The 22,476-nt window shown below is 52.1% G+C and overlaps 9 protein-coding genes across 9 annotated transcripts; 4 read left to right on the top strand and 5 right to left on the bottom strand.

Moving 5' to 3' along the window:
* Positions 1-219: 219 nt before the first annotated feature.
* On the bottom strand, positions 220-1,401 carry HMPREF1120_05981 (cyclin-dependent kinase 1; the record flags this gene model as incomplete). The annotated part of the gene is made up of 4 exons (XM_009160174.1): positions 220-508; positions 582-745; positions 800-1,311; positions 1,365-1,401. 4 exons carry the CDS (start codon positions 1,399-1,401, stop codon positions 220-222), a joined length of 1,002 nt encoding a protein of 333 aa, XP_009158422.1.
* A 506-nt stretch (positions 1,402-1,907) lies between these two features.
* Positions 1,908-3,149, top strand: HMPREF1120_05980 (tyrosyl-tRNA synthetase; the record flags this gene model as incomplete). Its single annotated transcript, XM_009160173.1, has 1 exon — positions 1,908-3,149. The coding sequence occupies one exon, from the start codon at positions 1,908-1,910 to the stop codon at positions 3,147-3,149; it is 1,242 nt and encodes a 413-aa protein (XP_009158421.1).
* A 2,336-nt stretch (positions 3,150-5,485) lies between these two features.
* On the top strand, positions 5,486-7,380 carry HMPREF1120_05979 (MFS transporter, SP family, general alpha glucoside:H+ symporter; the record flags this gene model as incomplete). Its single annotated transcript, XM_009160172.1, has 2 exons — positions 5,486-7,138; positions 7,222-7,380. The coding sequence occupies 2 exons, from the start codon at positions 5,486-5,488 to the stop codon at positions 7,378-7,380; spliced, it is 1,812 nt and encodes a 603-aa protein (XP_009158420.1).
* A 973-nt stretch (positions 7,381-8,353) lies between these two features.
* HMPREF1120_05978 (uncharacterized protein) lies at positions 8,354-9,451 on the bottom strand (the record flags this gene model as incomplete). The annotated part of the gene is made up of 1 exon (XM_009160171.1): positions 8,354-9,451. One exon carries the CDS (start codon positions 9,449-9,451, stop codon positions 8,354-8,356), a length of 1,098 nt encoding a protein of 365 aa, XP_009158419.1.
* A 1,461-nt stretch (positions 9,452-10,912) lies between these two features.
* Positions 10,913-12,726, top strand: HMPREF1120_05977 (6-phosphogluconate dehydrogenase, decarboxylating 2; the record flags this gene model as incomplete). The annotated part of the gene is made up of 5 exons (XM_009160170.1): positions 10,913-10,926; positions 11,103-11,239; positions 11,292-11,743; positions 11,802-12,230; positions 12,286-12,726. 5 exons carry the CDS (start codon positions 10,913-10,915, stop codon positions 12,724-12,726), a joined length of 1,473 nt encoding a protein of 490 aa, XP_009158418.1.
* An 862-nt stretch (positions 12,727-13,588) lies between these two features.
* On the top strand, positions 13,589-14,402 carry HMPREF1120_05976 (uncharacterized protein; the record flags this gene model as incomplete). Its single annotated transcript, XM_009160169.1, has 2 exons — positions 13,589-13,716; positions 13,778-14,402. 2 exons carry the CDS (start codon positions 13,589-13,591, stop codon positions 14,400-14,402), a joined length of 753 nt encoding a protein of 250 aa, XP_009158417.1.
* A 776-nt stretch (positions 14,403-15,178) lies between these two features.
* On the bottom strand, positions 15,179-17,159 carry HMPREF1120_05975 (uncharacterized protein; the record flags this gene model as incomplete). Its single annotated transcript, XM_009160168.1, has 4 exons — positions 15,179-15,557; positions 15,648-16,364; positions 16,468-16,932; positions 17,065-17,159. The coding sequence occupies 4 exons, from the start codon at positions 17,157-17,159 to the stop codon at positions 15,179-15,181; spliced, it is 1,656 nt and encodes a 551-aa protein (XP_009158416.1).
* Positions 17,160-18,175: 1,016 nt separating this feature from the next.
* Positions 18,176-19,819, bottom strand: HMPREF1120_05974 (uncharacterized protein; the record flags this gene model as incomplete). The annotated part of the gene is made up of 2 exons (XM_009160167.1): positions 18,176-19,330; positions 19,379-19,819. The coding sequence occupies 2 exons, from the start codon at positions 19,817-19,819 to the stop codon at positions 18,176-18,178; spliced, it is 1,596 nt and encodes a 531-aa protein (XP_009158415.1).
* Positions 19,820-20,471: 652 nt separating this feature from the next.
* Positions 20,472-22,334, bottom strand: HMPREF1120_05973 (retrograde regulation protein 2; the record flags this gene model as incomplete). Its single annotated transcript, XM_009160166.1, has 8 exons — positions 20,472-20,740; positions 20,793-20,854; positions 20,921-21,417; positions 21,472-21,580; positions 21,635-21,667; positions 21,721-21,990; positions 22,042-22,063; positions 22,124-22,334. 8 exons carry the CDS (start codon positions 22,332-22,334, stop codon positions 20,472-20,474), a joined length of 1,473 nt encoding a protein of 490 aa, XP_009158414.1.
* Positions 22,335-22,476: the final 142 nt, after the last annotated feature.

The following is a 22,476-nucleotide window of genomic DNA, read 5'->3' as shown; positions in this document are numbered from 1 at the left end:
CCGTTACAGTCATTTGCCTGTTGCACTAGCCCAATCCAAGCCCAAATGCACAAGAATGTCCTTGCCCAAGCTGATGCAAGTCGAACGACATGATCATCCCTGTCCGTTCGCTGTCTTGGTGGATGCTGCGATCGACACGCGGATCCAATCCAAGATCGGCTTGATGCTTTTCGGCTTGATGAATCTCAGTCCAACGTGGCGTTTCTTCAAGGCGTGGCTTTAGTCCCAATAGCCCTGGTCCTGCTCGCTTGTGCGACCCACACCGTTCGTACGCGCTGAGTAGGCGGCAGAGCCGGCTGCAAAGTAAGGGTGATTGCAAGCTGCCTTGGCAGAAATGCGATGAGCAGGGTCGTACTCGAGCATAGCGTCTAGGAGTTCCAGACCGGCTGGTTCGAGATTGGGCACGAGTTTGCTGGTCGGTTCACGACGCCACTTGGGGAATGTTGTCTTGAAGTCGGGGAACGAGGTCACGCCAGGCCAGGTAGATTCATCGGGCGTGCCCAGCAGCCTAAGTAAGCGGTCAGCAATGGTTGCTTTGGTGGCTGCAGAGAAAAAGGGGCGTGAAGGGAATAGTCGCGTACTTGAAGATCTTGAAGATCTCGTCAATCTCCGAGTCACCTGGGAAAAGAGGCTTGCGAGTGCACATCTCTGCGAATATGGCACCAACCGACCACATGTCGACACCAGTCGAGTATTGTCGTCCACCCAGAAGAATCTCTGGAGCACGATACCACAATGTGACCACCTAGAGCCAACATCAGCATACAGGTATAAGACGTAGTTGAACCGAAAGACAGACCTCATGAGTGTAGGTCCGAAGAGGGACACCGAATGCTCGGGCCAGACCAAAATCAGCCAGTTTGAGATTGCCTTCCCTATCGATCAACAGATTCTGTGGTTTCAAATCTCGATGTAGGACACGATGGCTGTGGCAGAATCGGACACCTTCAACGAGTTGCGCCATGAACTTCTTCACCATGTCTTTGCCCAAGCCCAGTCTCTGCATGTCCATGGTTGACCCCTCAGGCAGGGCCTTGCCGCGGCCTCCTTCAGACACAGGCAGGGCTTCCATGTATTTCTTGAGGTCCAGATCCAGGAATTCAAAGACCAGGTACAACTTGTGGCCGTCTGCATGGACGATGTTGAATAAGCGCACAATGTTGGGGTCGTTCATTTCCTTCAACAAGGAGATCTCGCGGATCGCTGTGCTGGGAACGCCCTCATCCTCAGCCTCCAGGCGAATCTTCTTCAGGGCCACAATCCGTCCCCCGTTGGAGAGGTCCCGGGCTTTGTAGACGACACCATAGGTACCTAGACACTTGGAGGTTAGCCAAACATCGTTACCATGTCTCAGTGACTCTGACCTTCTCCAATCTTTTCAATCTTCTGATAGTTCTCCATTGTCTGGGGCGCAGACCGTGTGCAGGCCAATATCTCGGGGATGCCGGAGTCAGGGATCCTGTTGAATTGCGTTGGGTCAAGACAGCATCAGAGAATGTGCATCCAAGGCAAATCTGTCGCGGAACTGTCGAAGAGACTGAAGAGTGAGGGTGCGGTGCGGTGGTGGTGAACCTGAACATGCAATGTTTATTTAGCCACAACGGACGCGTCTGATTGGCGGAACAATAAAGTGTCTGGCCAAGATTGAAGTGCGGTGCTTCACTCAATTCCTCATCGCATCTACACAATTTCCCCACTGACTCACCAAACATAGACACCGCCATCAACGTTACACTGCTCTCGCAGAACTCGTCTACTTCTATTCTGCGAGCAGGCTGACAGTTCGCTGGTCAACAACGTCTTGTCTACCACTTGAAAAGTCCTTGCGTCGTCATAATTCACCCACAGTCTCGTTCCTGTCGCATCCATTTCTCAAATTGTCCCTGCAATCCGCCTCCACCGCCAGCATGGCCGATCGACAGTTATCGCCAGAGGAAAAGCTTTCCCTTATAACGGATCAGCTGCAGGAAGTCCTGCACAAAGATATCTTGGAGAGAGTGGTCCTGCAGGAACAGAGACCACTGGTTATCTACTGGGGAACTGCGACGACCGGACGGCCTCACTGCGGGTACTTTGTGCCAATGATGAAGATTGCCCACTTTCTCCGAGCCGGGTGTCGAGTCAAGATCCTACTGGCCGATATCCATGGTTTCCTCGACAATCTCAAAGCGCCTATCGAACTGGTCAAATTTCGCGCAGAGTACTACAAGTTCATTATTCAGGCTCTTCTGCGAGCCGTGGGTGTGAGCCTGGAAAAGCTGGAGTTTGTGTTGGGTTCATCTTACCAGTTGAGCGCCGACTACACCATGGACATTTTCAGACTCAGCAGTATGGTCACGGAGCACGATGCAAAGAAGGCCGGCGCCGAAGTGGTGAAGCAAGTCGATAATGCACCGTTATCGGGTTTGATCTACCCTCTGATGCAGGCCCTTGACGAGGAACATCTTGGAGTCGATGCCCAGTTTGGAGGTGTTGACCAACGGAAAATCTTTGCTCTTGCACAAGAGACTCTGCCGAAAATCGGGTACAAAGAGCGAGCACATCTCATGAACCCCATGGTGCCTGGGCTGGCAGGAGGCAAAATGTCTGCTTCTGATCCCGACTCCAAGATCGACATCCTGGACACGGCTGAGGTGGTCAAGAAGAAGCTGCGCAAAGCTTATGCCGCCGCCGGAGAGGTGGAAGGCAACGGCATCATCTCCTTTGTTGAGTATGTTTTATTGCCCATCAGCGCTCTGAAGGATCCGGAGCATAAAGGCCGGTTCGTGTGCGAGAGAAGGGAGGGTGAGGGCGAGCCGCTGGTCTACCACGACATTGAGACTTTGAAGGAGGACTACAAAGCTGACAGGCTGACGCCGCAGCTGCTCAAAGCGGGCGCGACCGCAGCTCTGATCGACTTGTTGGCTCCCATCCAAGCCGAGTTTCAAGCATCATCGGAGTGGCAGGAAATTGAGAAGAAGGCATACCCTCCCCCGGAACCGAAGAAAAAGAAACAGCCCAAGGACAGAGGCTCAAAATACCCGGGTGCTGCCAAGGTCAAGGCCAACCCTGATGGGTCGGTCGAAGGAAAAGACAAGGCCGAGGTTGATGTGGGCAAAACCGCACAAGAAGCGGTCGCAAAGCTTGAGATCAATGGCGAGGGGTCATGATGCGTCCAAGGATTGTCATTGAATCTGTCAATGTTAGATCGATTCTATTATCGTGATGGATAGCGCTGGTGTGGTATCTCCCTGACAAGGAGATTCTTCCCGCCTCGATGGATGGATCAGCATATTGCACTGTGCGATCTGCGACAGCGACTTTTGTGTTAGACCAAGATCATCATACTCATCTGCCATCCTTCTTGCTGATTGCTTCAGCAGGATTTCCGAGGTCTCAGATCAAAGGAAGACGTTCTGATACTAGTGGTGGTTACTACAGTACTAGGTCGCAGGTAGATTCCAGCACTTGAAGGTCAAGCGTTTCCATTTGTGCCGGTTGCAGTGTCTCGGTGAAATTCTCGGCCGTATTATTGTTCTTCCGAGTCCGACCTCCCGCCGCCGTCCAAGTTGTGAGGTCGAACAGAGACACCACCTAAACCCTCATCTTTCCTGTCAGCTACTCCTACTACGAGCTACCTGCCACCCCTCCGGGTTGTGCCCTTGCATTACGGCGACTTTCTTCCCTGGCTGGACTCTTGACTCCAACTTCTAGGTCGAAGCTCGCGCATCGACTCGGTACGCAGTGGTTGCTTTAGTTTGTGCCCAGCCTCGTATCCAGGCGCCTCTGACGTGCTGTAGACAAGCAGCAAACGCCGGAGAAAACCTCAGCTCCTGAACGGTCCCCTGTTGTTCTCGACGACAGCTGTCGAAACAACCTCCCATCATGCTCTTCTTCCGAACCACCGACCGGCATCGCTTGAGTAGTAAGGCATAGGTCGCGTCCTGTTACAAGAGGCAAACTTTCGGTCCATGTTGATAAGATCTCGCCGTCTCAATACATCTGTTGAGCAGGTGTCACTGGTTGTTGTGTTGCTCCCTCTGGAAAGGCAGCTTATTGTAAACTGGTTTGTGCCGTCACAAGCTTCTTGCATTGCTGCTCAGGATGATCAGGCTACGTCCCTTGTGCAATACTCCAGCAGAGAACCTTGACTAGATGTAAGCGGGATCGCTAAAGAGTAGAGTTATTGGCAGGGCAGCGCTCGAGATGCACGCCACCCACGCAATTGTCGGTCAGACATACGGCCTGACACGGCTGCAAGCTCATTCTTGAGATGACCAGGATACGACGAATGCGACTAACCCAACATGTCACGCGAAGCTGCTACCATTATGGAAGAGCAGAGCGACTACTTCTGATAGCAGCATCACATCCTGTGCTATTGCAGAGGCAACGTCATCTTCATCGCCCGTCAACGATCAGTCACTACAGCCAGATCATCATTCGAGGGCAGCGTTGGCAAGAGGTACGCGCCTTCTACAGCGCCAATGGTCAACGGCCACCCGAAAGAAAGGATCAACTGGATGGACCCAGTTTCCCCAGATCTTCAAACTTGCCGAGACCTTGTCAGCAAATGGAAGAAACGGGCCACAACTAGTGCCTTTGCTATGCGCTGCCATTCGAGGTAAGGGGACGGGGTTTCGCTCGGCCGGACAACCTTTTGGAATTTTTGTAGTGGTGTGCCGCGCCGCCTCAGATCTCGACTGCCAGTATCGAGCCCAGAATCGGTGCGGGGTTTGAGAAGAGATGGCACAGAGGATCCCTGTCAAACGGTGAGAGTTTTGCAGTTTACCACTGGGTGCCACTTGGACCACGGCCACGTCTTGGACGCTGAATGAGGAAACGTCGCACATGGGAAGCGAGGCTCTCATCGTTCCGCTCCACTTCCTTTCCACACATCTGGCAAAGCCAACTGAACGGGATCCCATAGTCTAAACAACATTATTGGTCATCTTCTCGACCTCGCTTTACATTGCTACGGCTGTCCAAGCCCTGTCGCATATCTCAGCTCAAACTGACATGCAGTTTCTGGCCGATGACCTCGCAATTCTCGACACATGACCCCTCCAGTCCCTGTCTAAGCGAGCACAAGGGCGCCCTTCATGCATGATGAGATACCATATTCGGCCGGTGCTGATGAGTCTCTGTTTCTCCGCCGGGGAGGTCAATTACCAAGGGTTGTTTCTTGTCGCTGGGGTGGGATCGTAGGGGATGCTCCTTGAGCTTCTCCATCAAGACATCACACCTTCGAGCGCCACAGACCACACTTGAACTATCAGCAGCTACCCCAGCTCTGCGTGGCCGACTGCGTCATCAGAGTTCGGGGATATAGAAGAGCTCTATCGCCATCCACACCTTACATATACAAAGCGGCCGATATCTTTTGGAGCATGCGTATATATGTGCACTCTGTCCCGCCCATCTCAAACATCATCGCTCAATATCGTACCCGGGGATACCACGGCGACAATACTGGGTTCTTTGAGGACTGTGTGGATCCATCAAGATGAGTTTCGCTCACGACGAAGAAGGTGGCGCCGGGCGTGGGCGCCATATGAGTGTCTCACACTATGCGAACAACATGGGGATGCCGACGTTTGACACTACTCGACGGAGATCCTCTGTGGTTCCAGCTGCGGTTGTAGGGGCACAGCAAGATGAGGTTATCTTCAACCAAAAAGATGATACGCTGCGCAAGATGTCCGTTGCCGTCCCCAATCTGGCCGAATTGACGGCCGATGCCCAGGCAGCTGCAGACCTGGAACATAAAATGGGCTTTCGCAAGGGTTGCAGGCTCTATCCCAAGGCTATCATGTTTTCATTTTGCTTATCCTTGGCTGTGGTCATGGAAGGCTACGACACCTATCTTCTCGGCAATTTCTTTGGCCTGACCACCTTTGCTCGAAAGTTTGGTCAGCCTGCAGGCATCAAAGACGGGGTCCAGACGTACCAAGTACCTGCGTCGTGGCAGTCCGCTTTGCAGAATGGCACCGCTGCCGCCCAGATTATTGGGCTTTTTCTCAACGGGATTATCTCTGAGAGAATCGGGTACCGCTGGACAATGATTGGTGCTCTGCTGTTTCTGACGGCCGTCATCTTCATCACATTCTTTGCGGTCAACGTACGAATGCTGCTGGCTGGGTACGTCCTGTCTGGCCTACCATGGGGCGTGTTCCAGACCCTCACGACAACGTATGCTGCAGAGGTCTGTCCAGTACCTCTCCGACCTTACTTGACCACTTATGTGAACCTCTGCTGGGTCATTGGCCAACTGCTCGCGGCAGGAGTCCTGAAGGGCTTCGTCAGCTCATCGACTCAATGGGCCTACCGTATCCCTTATGCGATCCAGTGGATCTGGCCACTTCCGATTGCTCTTACTGCGTTCCTCGCCCCCGAGTCTCCATGGTGGTTGGTCCGGCACGGCAAGCTTGACGAAGCTCGACGGGCTCTGCTCAGGCTTACCTCGCGAAAGAACACCGAGTTCAACGTGGAAGACACTCTTGCGATGATGATTCACACCAACGAGTTGGAGATCCAACAGACGGCCGGCACTTCGTACTGGGACTGCTTCAAAGGAGTGGACCGACGACGAACCGAGATCACCTGCCTTACCTGGCTGCTGCAGCAGACCTCCGGGTCACCCATGATTGGGTGGGGCACCTACTTCATGATCCAAGCCGGGCTCGACGAAAGTGATGCGTACTCCTTGGGTGTTGGCCAGAGTGCTATGGGCTTCTGCGGCACTGTGCTATCGTGGTTCTTGATGCCACACTTTGGCCGACGCACGCTATACCTCTGGGGCCAGGCTGGCATGTTCATCATCTTGATAATCATTGGCGGTTTGGGCGTGCCGGGACTGTCAACCTCGATCGGGTGGGCTTCTGGTGCCTTGATCCTCATATTGACTTTCATCTACGACTTCACGGTCGGGCCTGTATGTTATTCGCTGGTCGCAGAAATCCCCTCCACTCGCCTGCGTATCAAAACCGTCGTCCTGGCCCGGAACGTGTACAACATCATGGGTATTGTGGTCGGTACGATGCAGCCCCGCATGATGAACCCGACTGCATGGAATTGGCGAGGCAAAACATGTTTCTTCTGGGCTGGACTAAACTTGCTCGGTCTCATTTGGTCCTATTTCCGCCTTCCAGAGCCAAAGGTACGTTCTGCTCTTGTATTTTCCTGTTATCTCTCCCTTCTTTGGACGTCCGTCCCTTTGTCTGACTTGGGTTCTCTCCATAGGGCCTCACATATGCCGAACTCGACGTACTTTTTGAGAACCACGTCTCGGCGCGCAAATTCAAGACCGTCAAGGTCGATCCGTACCGCTCCGACAATCTCGTTGTTATTCCAGATGAGGATTTCAGCAGCCATGAGGGCGGGGAGAAGAAGGGCTTTTGAAACCGGGGGTTGTCTTCTGGCATGAGCGGCCAAAGAGCCACGGCATCGTTGAGAAATGATGGCTGTTGCCCTTTTTCTTCTGTCAGCAGAAACGAATATGGAGCGATACCACGAGATGCAACCAGACTCGGTCATCATCCTGACGGTGAACGGTCACGTATCCCCCACATGTGGGCAGGTAGGTAAGTAGGGCAGGCTTCACAGGCCTGTTGATTTCTGGTCCGAATGTATATGTATATCTGTCGCCGTGGTTTGGATGTACTGTACACGAAACTGCCCGGCATAGTGGAAGCAGGTCCATATAGCAAATTAGTTCAGTTTCCCCAAGGATCAAACAGACTGGAACACTATATGTACGATCCTATCGCCACCGAAGTACTTGGGGTTGGTACCTAGGCAGCCGTTGTGTATCCTAAGGCGCTGATATTTTTACTCTATGCTACTATACAAGGGCAGCACTGCACCCAATTTTCTTCTGTATAATTGACTTGAATCTGATACAAGTCCCGTTACTACTCTCCAGTAGACACGACAAAGAAGGAAGACAACAGGGGTTGGGATGAACCTTCACTCATGCAATTTAAACCAATGAATACCTAGGTATTTCATTGATCGAGTTCTTTGACGATTTACTTGAAATGTAGCCCGGCTGTTAAGCTACCCAAGGAGAAGGATAATGGGCTAATAGCTGCCCTACTCCTTGTTGTAGGCGGCTTACTCAAGACCTACTTGTTATTAATGGTAAGAGTCCTCCTCTCGTTCGAAACAAATTCGATGGTTTTCGGTCTGGTCTTTCACTGATCATACAGTATCACCAATTCCTTTCTGACTTTCCAAGTGTGGGAAGCAAGGCAGCCACCAATCCAATTCATCCATCCGTTCATAATCTGCAAAGACACAGAAGTAAAAAGTAGGACACGGAAGTGGAACGCAAAGGCAAAGCAAGGCACCAAAACCATATCCACCCCGGGTATTATCCCAGAACCTTCAAACCTCCCTTCGTCTTTGGCTGCTTCTTGTTAACACCGCCATGTTGGACCTTGGCGTGGCCACCAGGGCCAGCAGCACCGTCTTTATGTTTATTTTTCTGGTACCGGTTGTTACTGTTGGTATTTTGTTTCTGAATCGAAGGTCTGACGTCCGTAACAGCCTTTTTGATAATGATCGGATGACTACCGACATATTTTCCGTTTTGCTCCCTCGCAGCGCGGAAGTAATCGTCTCCGTTGGCGAAACTGACAAAGCCATAACCCTTGGATTTGTTGGTTCGCTTGTCACGAATGACGCGGGCCTTTTGCACCGACGGATACTGCGAGAAGGCTTTGAGGAGTGACTCGTCCGTCACCTCGCCTGCGAGGTTGCCGACGAATATGCGGAAGTGCGCGGGGTCCCATTCTAGGAGGGTTGGGTCGGTCCATTGTGTGCCGCCGCCGGAGCGGTGGACGGTCTTGACGACGCCGTCGGAGGAGGTGGTAGTGTTAGTGGTAGTGCTGGTAGCAGTACCGGCTTGTGTGGTCGATGCGGCTGTGCTTGAGGCAGCATTCGTGGTGGGCTTTAATGCACTGCTAGTAGTGCTCGTAGATGTGGGCGCGTGGGTGTCCCCTCTGTTCATGTAGGCGCTTTGCCATTGCTGCACTTGAGCTTCGTAGTCCGGGTCATAGCTGCCAGGGTAACTGGTCGCGGATGATGTTATGTCTGGGGTCGTGGTAGTGGCTGGAGGAGGAGGGACGAAGGGGTTGCGGATCTGAGGAGCGGAATATGAAGACGAGTCATATTGCGCCGGTTGCGACGCGTAGTATGATGATGTCGCAGGGGCCGCCGCTGGGACAGCGGTTGTCGCCGCCGGGCTGTATGTCGAGACAATGGGAGTAGGCGCCGCGGCGTAGTGCGCCGGACTGCTCGTGCGGTATGTGTTTGCTGATGCTACCGATCGAGGAGCAAATGCTGTGAAGGCGGGTTTGAAGGTCGCTGTTGCTGCGGATGTAGGTGGTCGAGCAGGTAGAGAGGGTGGTGGAACTGGTGTCGTGGAATTGGAGGACGTTTTCAGACCTGGAGGGGCCGGATACGACATTTGATGAATGTTTGCTCACTCTATCTGGGTTGCAATCACTTGCAAGGTTCGAGAGGAGAAACGTACCACAAGCCTGCCCTGGTGGTCGAGCCCGCGCACCGCTGATACTGGCCTGGTCGTCGCAGTGCGGGTCGCGTAGAAGTATTTCGGAGTCGCACTCCTGTTTGGCTTGCGATGTGCTGTTCAAGTTGGAGAGGCGCTACTTTTTGTAGTAGGATCAACGAGCAGTACTTTGGCACGGGGGATTAGTCGTAGATAACAGCTGGTATTAGTAGTTCCGTTGGACGAATGCGATGGATGCGCCCGAGTCCTTGGAGATCAACGGCGATGCCTTGCGACGCCCGCTTCAAGTTCAAGTTCACGTTTACTGTCGATTTCGTCCTTAGCGCAGGATTATGATGCTAGTATCTTCTTTGCGCCTAGTTGTGCAGATGAAGAAGGTCGAGCGACAGAACTCGAACTAGGCTTGATCTGTCATAGTTCAATTCATGCCACGTGATATCAGTCGGGCAGCGTTAAAATTTTCAGCCGCTGCCAGGAACCGCCGCGGGGTCCTCTGCCCCCACGCTGTCACTGCCAGTGTGAGGGAGCCTTTGGCTTCTCCCATGCCAGTCTATTGTCTTCACTAGTAGTATGTTCATCTGGAATGAAGAAGAGAAAGATGCACCACTATTACTGTCGCTGATAGACATGCTAAAATTGTTTGAGCACCTTAGCAAGACTCCGGTGGTACTGGTACAACTTCTGAAACCGTAGCAGTCTGCCCACCGGCTGTTCTCGGGCAGCTCGGGAGCAGCGGGTGCAGACATTCGTCACTATGATGTTGAGGTGGTGGTGGTGGTAATACCAGGTAGTGCAGTGTCTCTGCGGTTGTTCTACCAGTTCCCTGAATTGGACGGCCCTGCTGCCGCCTGTCGCTGGCTTGACTGGATGTTTTCCTCACGGCAACCTCTGCTTCTATCTAGATATGTAGATGATTATTTAGTGTCAGAACACCACGCTTCATTGAGAAAGTCGGCGTGCTTGAATGAGTGGTCGGATTCGGAACCCAACAGTCAGCCGGAGGGCGACTCTGAGCCCAAGCTTGAAGGGTCCCAGAGGTGCTGAGCCAATGACCCGTAAATCTCGCAGCTACGTCTCAGCCCCCTCCAAACCTTTGCTGCTTCATGATGGCAGTTGGTGGGGTCGAGCGATGTTCTCAGTTGTGTTGTGTTGCCCAGTAGCAGTACAGCAGAGACTACAGTGGCCGCTCCAGTTGCTATCCGCTGCTCATCACCAGAAGATTATTATTCTTTCCTTCCCATCCTTTCCCAACATCTCTTCCTCTTTACTCTCTACAATTCGTGCCTCTCGTCTTTTTCGGTGCATTAGACAGAGACCGACGTTGCTTTACCGCCTCTAACATAACATCCCACTTCAACTACTACTACCACCACCACTTTTCACTTCACTACCGCAAAGATGTCGGGACCAGTGTATGTAAATTCTTAGCAGTCCCTCTCCCCTCCAACCCTCCAGAGTCGATCTTTGAGGACGACACGCTGCGGATTCTGCACATTTTCTTTGTGACTAGGCCCTATTGACCAACGGTCTGCTGACTTAGAGCGCGACTGGCTGGCCTCAAGGTCGGCCCGGCGCAGGATGAACCCAGTGGTGATTTCGGTCTTATCGGCCTGGCCGTCATGGGTCAAAACCTGATCCTCAATGCTGCTGACCACGGCTTCACTGTCGTGGCCTTCAACCGAACCGTTTCCAAGGTCGACCGTTTCCTTGAGAACGAAGCCAAAGGTAAGCGACTCTCCAGCCAATTTTTGTGTTGACGAGCTGACGTCCCTTGCAGGCAAGTCGATTGTCGGCGCTCACTCGATCGAGGAGTTTGCTTCCAAGCTGAAGAAGCCCCGTCGTATCATGCTTCTGGTCATGGCCGGCCCTGCCGTTGACGACTTCATCGAGAAACTGCTCCCGCACGTCGAGCCTGGTGACATTATCATTGACGGTGGAAACTCGCATTTCCCTGACAGCAACCGCCGCACCAGATATCTGAAAGAGAAGGGTATCCGCTTTGTCGGCACTGGTGTCTCCGGTGGTGAGGAGGGTGCCCGTTATGGACCATCTCTCATGCCGGGTGGTAACGAGGAGGCTTGGCCATACATCAAGGATATTTTCCAGAGCATTGCTGCCAAGTCTGATGGTGAGCCTTGCTGCGACTGGGTCGGTGACGAGGGTGCTGGTCACTATGTCAAGATGGTCCACAACGGTATCGAGTATGGTGATATGCAACTGATTTGCGAGGTATGTAGTTTGCGAGCAAATTGCCACCAGTCTTTTAGTCCCGCTAACATGTTTACAGGCCTACGATATCATGAAGCGCGGTCTCGGCATGAGCTACAAGGAGATGGGTGATGTCTTCGCCGAGTGGAACAACGGTGTTCTGGACTCCTTCCTGATCGAGATTACCCGTGACGTCCTCCGCTTCAATGACGATGATGGCACTCCCCTTGTCGAGAAGATCCTCGACGCTGCTGGCCAGAAGGGAACTGGCAAGTGGACTGCCATCAACGCTCTTGACTTGGGTATGCCAGTCACCCTCATCGGCGAGGCCGTTTTCGCTCGTTGCCTGAGCTCCATCAAGGAGGAGCGTATTCGTGCCTCCAAGGTCCTCAGCGGACCCAAGCCCAACTTCACTGGAGACAGGGCTCAATTCTTGAAGAACCTGGAGCAGGGCCTGTATGCCTCTAAGATCATCTCTTATGCCCAGGGTTTCATGCTGATGCAGGCTGTGAGTAGACCCGTGGTCTAATCGGATGGAACAAGCTGCTAACCCACACCTCTAGGCTGCTAAGCAGTATGGCTGGAAACTCAACAAGCCATCGATTGCCCTGATGTGGCGTGGTGGCTGTATCATTCGCTCCGTCTTCTTGAAGGACATCACTTCGGCTTACCGTGAGAACCCTGACCTCGAGAACTTGTTGTTCAACGACTTCTTCAACAAGGCCATCCACAACGCGCAGGAGGGCTGGAGAGACGTCATTGCTTTCTCTGTCAAGGCTGGTATTCCTATGCCGGCGTTCTCCACTGCTTTGGCCTTCTTTGATGGCTACCGCACCAAGGACTTGCCTGCCAACCTTTTGCAGGCTCAACGTGACTACTTCGGTGCCCACACCTTCCAGATCAAGCCGGAGTATGCCAACGACAAGTTCAAGGTTGGAGCTTACAACCACGTCAACTGGACCGGTCGTGGAGGCAATGTTTCTGCGTCCACCTACAACGCATAGTCGGTCTGTGTGTCTCTTCTTGGCTGATGGACGAGAAAAAGTCGTTGGAAGTGGGAAGGTTTGCTTTCCGTTGGCTCAAGGTCTGAACGAACACGATCCAGAATGTCGACAAGATTGGAAGCTTCTTCTGAGGATGGAAACCGTGTGGTTGCCGCCAGGACAAGTCTTGCACTCTGTCCTAGCGCGTTATGGTAGACATGGCATGACACAATTTATCGTGTAACTTCGGGTCGTATGCATGACCTGAACGCTGGTCGGCACAAATAGGTCCTTAAAACTCACGAATACGATTACAAGGTTAAAGCAACTAGTAGATCCGCGTGGGTTGCCAGCGTTTTTCGTGGCTATCCAAACCTTACACGTGTGTTTTGACGCGTGCCAGTTGACAGGGTCGGATTTGGGTTGTTGCCGGGACTCGGTGACACCTGCACTCCGAACGGCTGAATTGGGGAAAGACCGTCGCTGTCGCCGTCTCCTCCATCTCCAGACTCGCAGGTAATTAATTGTCCATGAATTTGTCCTGCATCCCTCTGCCTCTGTGTATTCACAGAACTGCCCTGCAACCGTGGTCCTTGCCGCCCTGAATCCTCTGCCATTTGGCACATTCTGGATTTCTTTTCCTTTGGCGCCCGGTGTATAGCAGTCGATTTCGAGATTATTCGGGTGATTATCGAGCGTTGTGACGACGAGCGGCCTGCGGTCGTCGAGCGACCACACGGCCTCCTGAGACAGGTCGACAACAACGGTCCTGTGTTGACTCCTCTGCACACTCTACTCTCCGCGCAGATACCCTTCACGCAGAAGACTCTGGGCAAACTGAGACTGTCGTAACATCTTGTCCGCACTTTGCTCTTGCAACAGGATGGCGTCCGAGACAAAGCGCCAGAGTGCAGGAGCCAGAGTGCCTGTTGCCCTGCCCAAGAGTGAGCCCGCACAAACACCTGCCACCGTTTCTTTAGATGTTGGTTTACAACAAGCGATCGGAAGTCGGTATGGTTACCAGTCCCAGTGAGGTGGACGTTGAGTGTACTTGTGGCTGACTCAAACACAGCGTTCGCGTTACCACTGTCGCTCCGAATCAAACCAGCGTCGAGGGCACAGTTTACACTGCTGATCCCCTGACGAACCTTCTGGTTCTCAACATCAGTGCTGTTCCACCCACGGGCATCAGCTCTGCTACTCTTGCAGCTCCCGCTGGAGCATACCGAATCATTCCCATCTCGCAGATCAGCAGCTTTCAGCTTCTCTCTCTACCACAGCAACAGGCCGAGGCACCAACCAACCCTGCCCTGAACAAAATTGATATAAACGCTGTCCAGTCACGACTCGCAAGGAACATAGCAGCTCAACAAGCAGCGCAAGCACGGATAGGTCCTAAAGGGACGACTCCAACGGACCAGGCGTTGTTCGATGCCTTGTCTCGCACCCATCCAGCGAGATGGACAGGCAATCTCATGCTCATTTCGGATACATACTTGATCGAAAAGCCCTACGGCGCTGTGAATGTTCGGTTTGTTGAGGGTCGACATGGAGATCTTGAGCGCATGAGAAAGGTGGTCGACATGGAGAGACAGAAAATCACCTTGAGGATGTCTAAAGGCTTGATTGATGGGAAACTCTCGGACAACGCTGGCGGGAGAGGAGGGGTTGCTGCAACTGCCAAAAAAGGTGGCTAGATGGCCACAACCGAAGAACTCTTGAAGCTCTTCGATCAATGAGCTATTCGACGAGACACGTGCGCAGCCTGGCTGGCAGCAAGATGACGAACTGGACCACCCACCAACAGGAGCAGATATTTGGGGCTGAAGAACCAAGGCCGAAAGGCATATTGCCCGTAAGGCACGGGACAGTGTTGGAAGCTGCATTAGGATATGGAGCAGCTGCTCACACACCATGGTTCGAGGTCTTCTTGACCGGCAAACGAGGCTTTCTAGAAGTCAGCTTCAATGCATGCTCACTAGCTGCGCCAAAGCACGAGGAGGATCGCCGCTTAATCTTGTGCCGTGAGGCTTGTTAGCCGCACGATGGTGCGGGAGATTTGGCGCTCGTACTGTCAGGTATTTGGTGCTATCCAAATACAACAATGTCTCACCAGACCAGTCTCTTGTGGTTCTTTTACTTTATCCTTTCATGTTTTTTTTTATTTTTGGCATTAGTCTTGCTTGGGGCGGCAACCAAACGAGGCCTTGACGCAGGCCCACAACAAGGCTGACGTCCCCTTTCCATCTGACAGCACCATTACATTGTACGAAAGTGGCCACTTCAAGAACTGTTGTTTTTGCTACCCTTGTTACCTATCAGATCAGGACCGCAAATCGTTCGGTATCTGCCTCTGACAAAGCTAACAGTCCAGATGATGCTTTGATTAAGGATTATTCCAACACTTTTTATGAACCTGCCGGGAGGCTTCGCAGTCACTATGTCCAATCACTTCGTCCCCGCGGCAATGCCCTTAAGCAGACGCAGTCATCAAGTCGAGTCCCGTTTTCCAGTCCTGTTGTCTTGTTCCAGATGACTGATCCAATTCCGATGCAGCAGGATCATTGACGCATAAGCCAGCAATACTATTATACTCCTCGCCGTGAGGCTCGTCGTGGTCGCCATCATTGCGATCATTTTCAGGATCAGGAGCTTGATGGTCCTGGTCCACTTTTCTTCTCGTCATCCACGCCTCAGTCCCCAGCGTCATCCAACAATACCAGTCCGACACGAGATACAGGTGATCAACCAGCACGGCTGCCCACCAATACCTACTTGCCCAGGGATATTCGTTGACAAAATTGACGAGGCTGTGAGTGTACCAGGTGAATTTCCATATTAAAACAAGGAACCTATATGGCCCAAAATTGTGTTGTTAGAAAGGGGTGAGTGCCAAAGGTGGGTGCCGGACGAGGGTTGCTGAGTGTGGGTGCTCTACTTACCCTAACAACGGCCAAACCCTGCACGTTTCGTACAACGCATACATTCTCAACGGCAGCAGAATCGGGTTCAACATTCCTTCAACCATTTTCCTCGTCATGTACGGACACGTGTGGAACATTGCGACGGCTCCGGGTTCATAGAACAAACACATCAGTCGATGGCGCAGACCGCTGCGGTACCATCTTTTCAGTTGCCCTGCGAACCGGCTGTCGGGCATGATTGAGGTGCCGACTTCGGATTCGGGGGTTAGTTGCATCCCGAGTTTCCATTGTTTTCGGCCAGAGATGGCAGTGGAGACGGGGCTGCTGATACCGGTACTGGAACTGTCGAGGCCGTTGATGTTGTTTTTGGGTATGGCGGATTGGTCTCCAAGTTGGCCCTGATGTTGGCACTGGGTAATCTCACCATTGAGTTGGACCTGTTCAAGTTCGTTGTTGCGGTGACGATGATTCTGTCGATGATGCTGAAACAACACCCACCTTGTAACAAAAGTGTCATCCCCACTATTCTGTTTCTTCCCCATCCACAAGTCGTGGATGAAAGCGTCTTGGAACTCGTGGTCCCGCAAAATCTCCCCGCGTACTAACATGGTCACTCCCGACACGCAAAAGTTGATCCCGCCGTCCGTCGCGTATGCGGATTTCATGCTGCCGTGCCGGGTTCCGCGGAGTCGAATGGCGGCGACTTCCCACGGTGTGATTGCGGTGCTGGATTTTCTGTGGTCTGGGATATATGATCTAGCCATCCGGATAACCAAGGGTTATGTTAATACAGCGCCAGCAACACACTCGGCTCACCGCTTCCAGAGTCCAGACTTACGTGACAGCACACCCAACCAAACCCACATCATCCCTCTGAAACGGCGCCAACAGAGTCAACAACAGATTCTCTCTCGACCAGAACGCATCGTCGTCCACCAGAGCCACAATATCACCTTTGCTCGCATTGATTCCACAAACAAGTTGATCGCGTTTATTCGCGTGCGGAACAGTCAAGATTTTGACGGCGGTTTGTGGGCTTCGAAACTTTTGCACCGTCGCATTATGCACTAGTTCTTGGACACGGTATTTTTCGCCCTCGATGGTCACGACGATGATTTCGAGGGGTTTGTTGCCGAGAAATCCGCAGAGACTGGTTGTGAAGCTGGCGTCTGTGTCGACGGTGGGGATTACGATGCTCACGTTGCTGGTGTGGTACTTTCGCTCGCTGGGCGTTGGCAGCGGGAAGGGGCGGTATTTTTGTTTGTTGCGCGTGGAGATTCGGCGGTCGATGAGGTCCCAGATTCTGGAAAAGATTTAGCATGCCGGTCCTGAATAGATGCTGGATGCGGTGCCGTGAGAAGTAAAGTCGGACGCCGCTTGAGAGGGAACTTTGTCCTGTGCAATGGCAACGGATGGGAGAAAGACTCGGACTCACAGAAACAGCGATAGGAGAGTTGGACCAAAGAGCCATCCTGGAAAGCGAAAGACTGTATGTGGGACTGTGTCTGTGCCGGTGCTATCAGGTATCATTTTGAAGGGTCTCAAACCACAGAAAAACACCGAAGGGTTGGACTAGAGAAACAGGGGTCTGGCGGCTTGCTGGGTATCTTGCCGTTTCAAAATCGAGGGACAGACAGGCTCCAAATCAGCTATCTTTCCAAAGTAGACTACTTCTTATTGCGCTTCTGCCGGTTTATATATAGGATCATCTATAAAAGTGTTTGAATGCAGCTAAGTGTCTTAAAGTCGGACTAAGCTGGTATCACTCCCAGAAAAAAGGCAGTGTTGGTCATCTCGATATATGTGTACCTGACAGACGCACCTACCTAAGTAGTGATGTTGCTGCTGCGTGCCGTCCACTCGTTCAGTCGTGGCAGAGAATGACATGGAAATTGACATTGAAGAACCCTTCCGAGTCCCCTTGAAGAGAGGAGATGAGAGAGAAGGAAAAGGAGCGAGTGATGCACAAAAGTACCTAGGTAGGTGGCATCTGTATCCGCCATTAATATCTGGATTGTCTGGTCTACTAGTCACGCTCTTGACTTCTCACCCTGGAATAAGACTGAGTTAGCAGTCAGAAGTTAAACAAGGTAGTCATGGTCCAGACCAAAAAGGGACGTGACAGATGTTGCATCAAAAGGGAAATGAGGATGACAATCAGAACTGGCCTACTTCTCTGCCCGATTTCTCAATGAATTTCACCTTGTCGTTTGTAGTGTCACATAATATGACTTTGGATAACACGACAACAGTAACTGTCGCCCCTGTCTCTCCACAGCCTCGCTCTTACATACTAGGCCGCAAGGGCCCACTGCATCAGGCTGCCCTAGACTGCACCCGGACTAGGCTGGTCAGCCTGCAGTCTTGCAACAAACACTACTAGAAACGCGGGTATTATACAGCATCAGATATAACCTCCACGAACTAGTAGAACATGAAACTCGTCTGATACTCTATACACTCTAATTCGACTGGACAGTTGAAGTGGGAGAAAATTCTCATCTACCATTTCCGTAGCCATATGCCCAAAACAAGACCCATAATCTTTACTCCAAGTCTCGGCCCCGCTTCGTAGGGGATCCAAGGCTGCCGTTCCCCGTAGAGTGCGTAGGCGAGTTTGACAACCTCCTCAACACCGGCCCGGATTTATTCATAGCCTCTTGATCTCGTATCAAAGGCACCCTGTCAGGATTTGAACGTTCCATCGCCTCTGCCCCAAACTCCGTGTTGTCGGCATCAGTGATATCTCCTTCGTCGTAGTGTCCATCGTCACGCTTCCTCAACTTTTCCAGGGCTTCCTCCCTCATCTTTCTGATCTTCAAGTAATTGTAGCAGGCCATACTGACGATAGTGACGATCAAGCCGGTGATGTTGACCAAGGACAATTCATCATGAAAGATAATCCCAGCGGCGCTGATCGTGACAACTTCCTTGAGAATGCCACAAATGCTGAGTGTAACAACACTTGTCCGTTGAAGCAGGGTAAACTCGCTGGCAATCATACAGAACGCCAGACACCCAGGAACGATAAGGAGAAGCAGAGATTTGAAAAGCCCATAGGTGCTAACCAGCACCTGGACCCCTGTCACAACAGCCGATGGTGTCTCGGACACACAAGCAATACAAAATAAGCTGACAAACATGATTGGCGCCAGGAAGAACAAAGTTGCGAAAGGATTGGAGGTGGCCGGGTGGCGGAGGAGAAGTATCTGTGTGACGGCCCAGCGGAAGCCCGAAAAGAATGATGCTGACATGGCCAGGGCAAAACCGAGAGCGTTGAATGCCGTCTCCCCGGCAGCCATCATGAGCACCCCGATGGTCATTGTGAGAATGATGAGGATGAGTTTGAGAGAGGGCCGCTCCAGGCGGAAGAGGAAGGCGAAAATCAAAACAAAAATGAGGACCGAGGATTTACACATGGTGTAGAAGGTCAAGGTGATGTATCGTAGAGAGGTGTTGCCGAGGCCAATATCGAGGGAGGTGGTCGTCCCTGTAGGGACCAGTCGAGTAAGATAAAACATTGGCGTGACTAGCGGCTTCGGAGGATGTGATTCGTTTTTGTAGGGTTGTGACGGTCGGAAGGAGGGGAAGAGGAGAAGAATGGCGGAGGCCAGCCCGAATTGCACCAGCATATGCAGAGAGGTAGCGAACAGCGGGAAATGGAAATCCAGGTGTTCGGCGGAGAACATCATTTTGTTGTACTTTTCCCAAAGTCAGTCAATTCCATGCAACAGAGGGTATACACTCACAATTGATATCGACAGGGAAAAGAAATACCACAGGCCTACGAGGGCGGCATTGATCAGGAGATTGTGCAGCACACGCTTGTCGGCTTCTTTGGCTTCTTCCTTTGAAATGCCTGCGGTGCCTGCAATGCGAGAATCCAAGCCATGACGCCGCCGCTTTCGTTTGACATACTTTTTCCTCTCGTCTTTATGCAGGCCAGTCTCCTCATCATCGTCTATACCCGACTCCGAGTCCAGCGCGCCTAGTTCGTGTTCTTCTGATTCCGACATGGAAGAGCCTGCCTCATCTTCTGAGCTTCCGCTTTTTGTCTCGGACACGGAGCCCGTACCTCGGCGTTTGTACTTGCGACGAGGATTGATGTAGAGTGAACTCGTTTCACGTGTTGAACCCGGTGCAACCGAAGCAGGTCGTGAGACGCGGTCGGTGTAGGGGGGAGTGTCCATGGAAGGCGCGGGTTGGGGAAATGTTAGGACACGGGCATTGGGGCAGTTGCGGTAGACACTGCACTGGCACTTCGTTGGGAAAGGATAAGAAATATCCAAAATCGGACGAGTAGAGGTTGTCGCAGTGAACTGTTCACGATAAAGCCGAACTCGACAAAGAGGGTGAGAAGCGAGTGGAAATGCTGCTGGACACTGTCGATGCCAGTGTTGTTGAACAGGGGCCTTCCAAGCCGTCAGCGCTGTCACGGGCAGTGTCAGATCCCCGAGTCACAAGCACAGGGCTGCCCCGACTACTTTGGGACGATCTGCCGCCGCCCTAAGTTCCGGACTAGTACTACTAGTAGTCTGGGGTCATTGGGCGCTATTCTTGGAAAGGTAATTTGAAGTTTGATTGCTGCAAACATGTCTACCATTGTAATGCTCGCCCTACGAAGTGACAGTATTCATCAACATCTGGATGTGCAAATGCACAAATGTACCTTTTCAAGTGGCCTTCCTAGCCTGGACAGCTTGCTCCGCTTGATGTCATTCTGGTTACCTTTTCTTTGTTTTATTGCAGCCCGGCGAGATCTTGTTGGCTTTGAGATACATAATCGTATGCATGACCAAGGGAAACACCTTCAAACGTCCACTGACAGCCTTGCCAATCTGACTAGATGGTATATCTGAATTGGTCGTCTCGTTCAATGATCAGAGTCCCAGCGGCTTGATTCTTGTTGTCCCGGCGAAACTTGACTGAAAGCAACAGCACGATTGCCAGCACGAGTACCTGGCTCACGATGCAGGCGTAGATTCCGGGAAGGTATCGTGGGGCGTCCTGAGAGCGGAAGACCAAGCTGCCAATGATACCGCCAATGCCACCGACGCCGACGAATGTGGCACTGCAAAAACACCGTTTCCAATGACCACGGATATTATTTGCTACCAATAGATTAGCATGCATGATAACGAAGAGCTCGGAGTTGCGTCTTACCTTGATAGGCCATAGTACAAGGGATGTTCGAGTTGGCGCCCATAACTGTAAGGAACGCACCGCTGCAGCAATTGACTGTGTCAGCATTCCACTATGGTTGACATTCCCGAATACGGTAGGAGACTCACACATATTTGCCGGCCATACTGGGCGAGAAGGCCATGACCGGGAGACCAATAAGCGTCACAACGCAGTTGAAGAGTAAGATTGGCGCTCGGGTTTTGTACTTGTCACCCAACCATCCCTCAGTATACATCATAATGCCCGCAGCAACATACGGCGGGGTCACCAAGCACTGAGCTGCAGCCGTCGAGAAACCCATGCCTTTTTGCAGGATGATTGGGAGGAAGTAGGCAAAGGAGTATGACACGACGAGAAGCATGCAGAAGAGCAGAGCAAAGCCCCAGACTTTAATGTCCAAACCGTGGCGGAGAAAGCTTCCCATATTAAACGGCTCTTTCTCCTCGGCATCCCCTCGATCTGCGTTGATTTTGGCCACGACAAAGTCTCTTTCCTTTGCATTGAGAAAGCCTCGATACAGCTTTTTGCTGTCCGGGAAGCCAACGAGGACCAGGGCGGCCGCGATGGAGATGGCAGCGGTAATGACACCTTCCATGATGAATATCTACTCACGATTAGCCTTGTTCCTCCACCGCAAATAGAATGCCTGGAAACTCACCCATCTCCATCCTGCGAGTCCACAGATACCATCCATCTGCATAAGGCCATACGCAAGAATACCCCCGAGGGCACCAATTACGGAACCACAAAAATACCAAACAGCATACCTGCCACGGGAATCAGCTTTGTACCCCGGTGTGGCAGGGTCTCAGAATGCTTACCTTTTGTGCATCTCATACCGTGTGTACCATGTACTAATTGACAGCATGGGTAAGCTAGCCATCTCCACTTAGTGTTGGTCACTTACCTCAGGAAATAGAGACAGCCTGGGAAGAACCCGGCCTCAAGGATACCTAGCACAGCTCTCAGGCCACCGAGAACTTTCCAGTTGTTGGTGAAGCCAAAGCCGATCATAACTGCCGCCCATGTCATAGTGATGGAAGAAAGGAAGAGTCGTGGTCCAATCCAACGGATCAAGACTGTCGCAGGAAGCTCAAAGACAATATAGGTGGGAAAGAAGACCAGTGTCACGGTGGAGTATCTCATGCCGGTCGTCAATTCGAGATCTTTTGCCATACTATAACAAGATTTAGCTTGCAGGCAGACATGAAGGAAGGCTCTTGCATACCCGGCGATATTGGCAGCGCCCACTTGTGTTACCGTCAGCCTATGATATATGATATTGAAACTGTGAGTTGAATGCCACTTACGGTTGGTTCTGTCGATCAGGGAGATGCAGTAGACCGCGCCGACGATGGGCAAGATTCGTAGATCTATGCGTCGCAAGATCTTTCGCTGCTCCTGGACCGAGAACTCGCTCAGAATAGGTGCTTTTGGCTCCACCTCATGCCCAACGTTGTCGTCAGCGATGTTGATTTCATGATGGATCGCTTCTGAGCGAGTATCCCCTTTCACATCCATGGCTGGAAAATGTCTGTTGACTGTAGAATAGGATGAAACAATAACCAGGTACAGCCAGCCTGTTTGACCACCATGGCATGGGAGCAGAGTAGATATACCAGTGTACAGGATCTTTTGTATAGCCGACCTCGGTTATCTGGGG

Source organism: Exophiala dermatitidis (genome assembly GCF_000230625.1).
Source record: "Exophiala dermatitidis NIH/UT8656 unplaced genomic scaffold supercont1.5, whole genome shotgun sequence".
Classification (NCBI taxonomy): Eukaryota; Fungi; Ascomycota; class Eurotiomycetes; order Chaetothyriales; family Herpotrichiellaceae; genus Exophiala; species Exophiala dermatitidis.
Note: the sequence above shows the minus strand (reverse complement) of the source record. Positions and strands in the feature narration are given on the sequence as shown.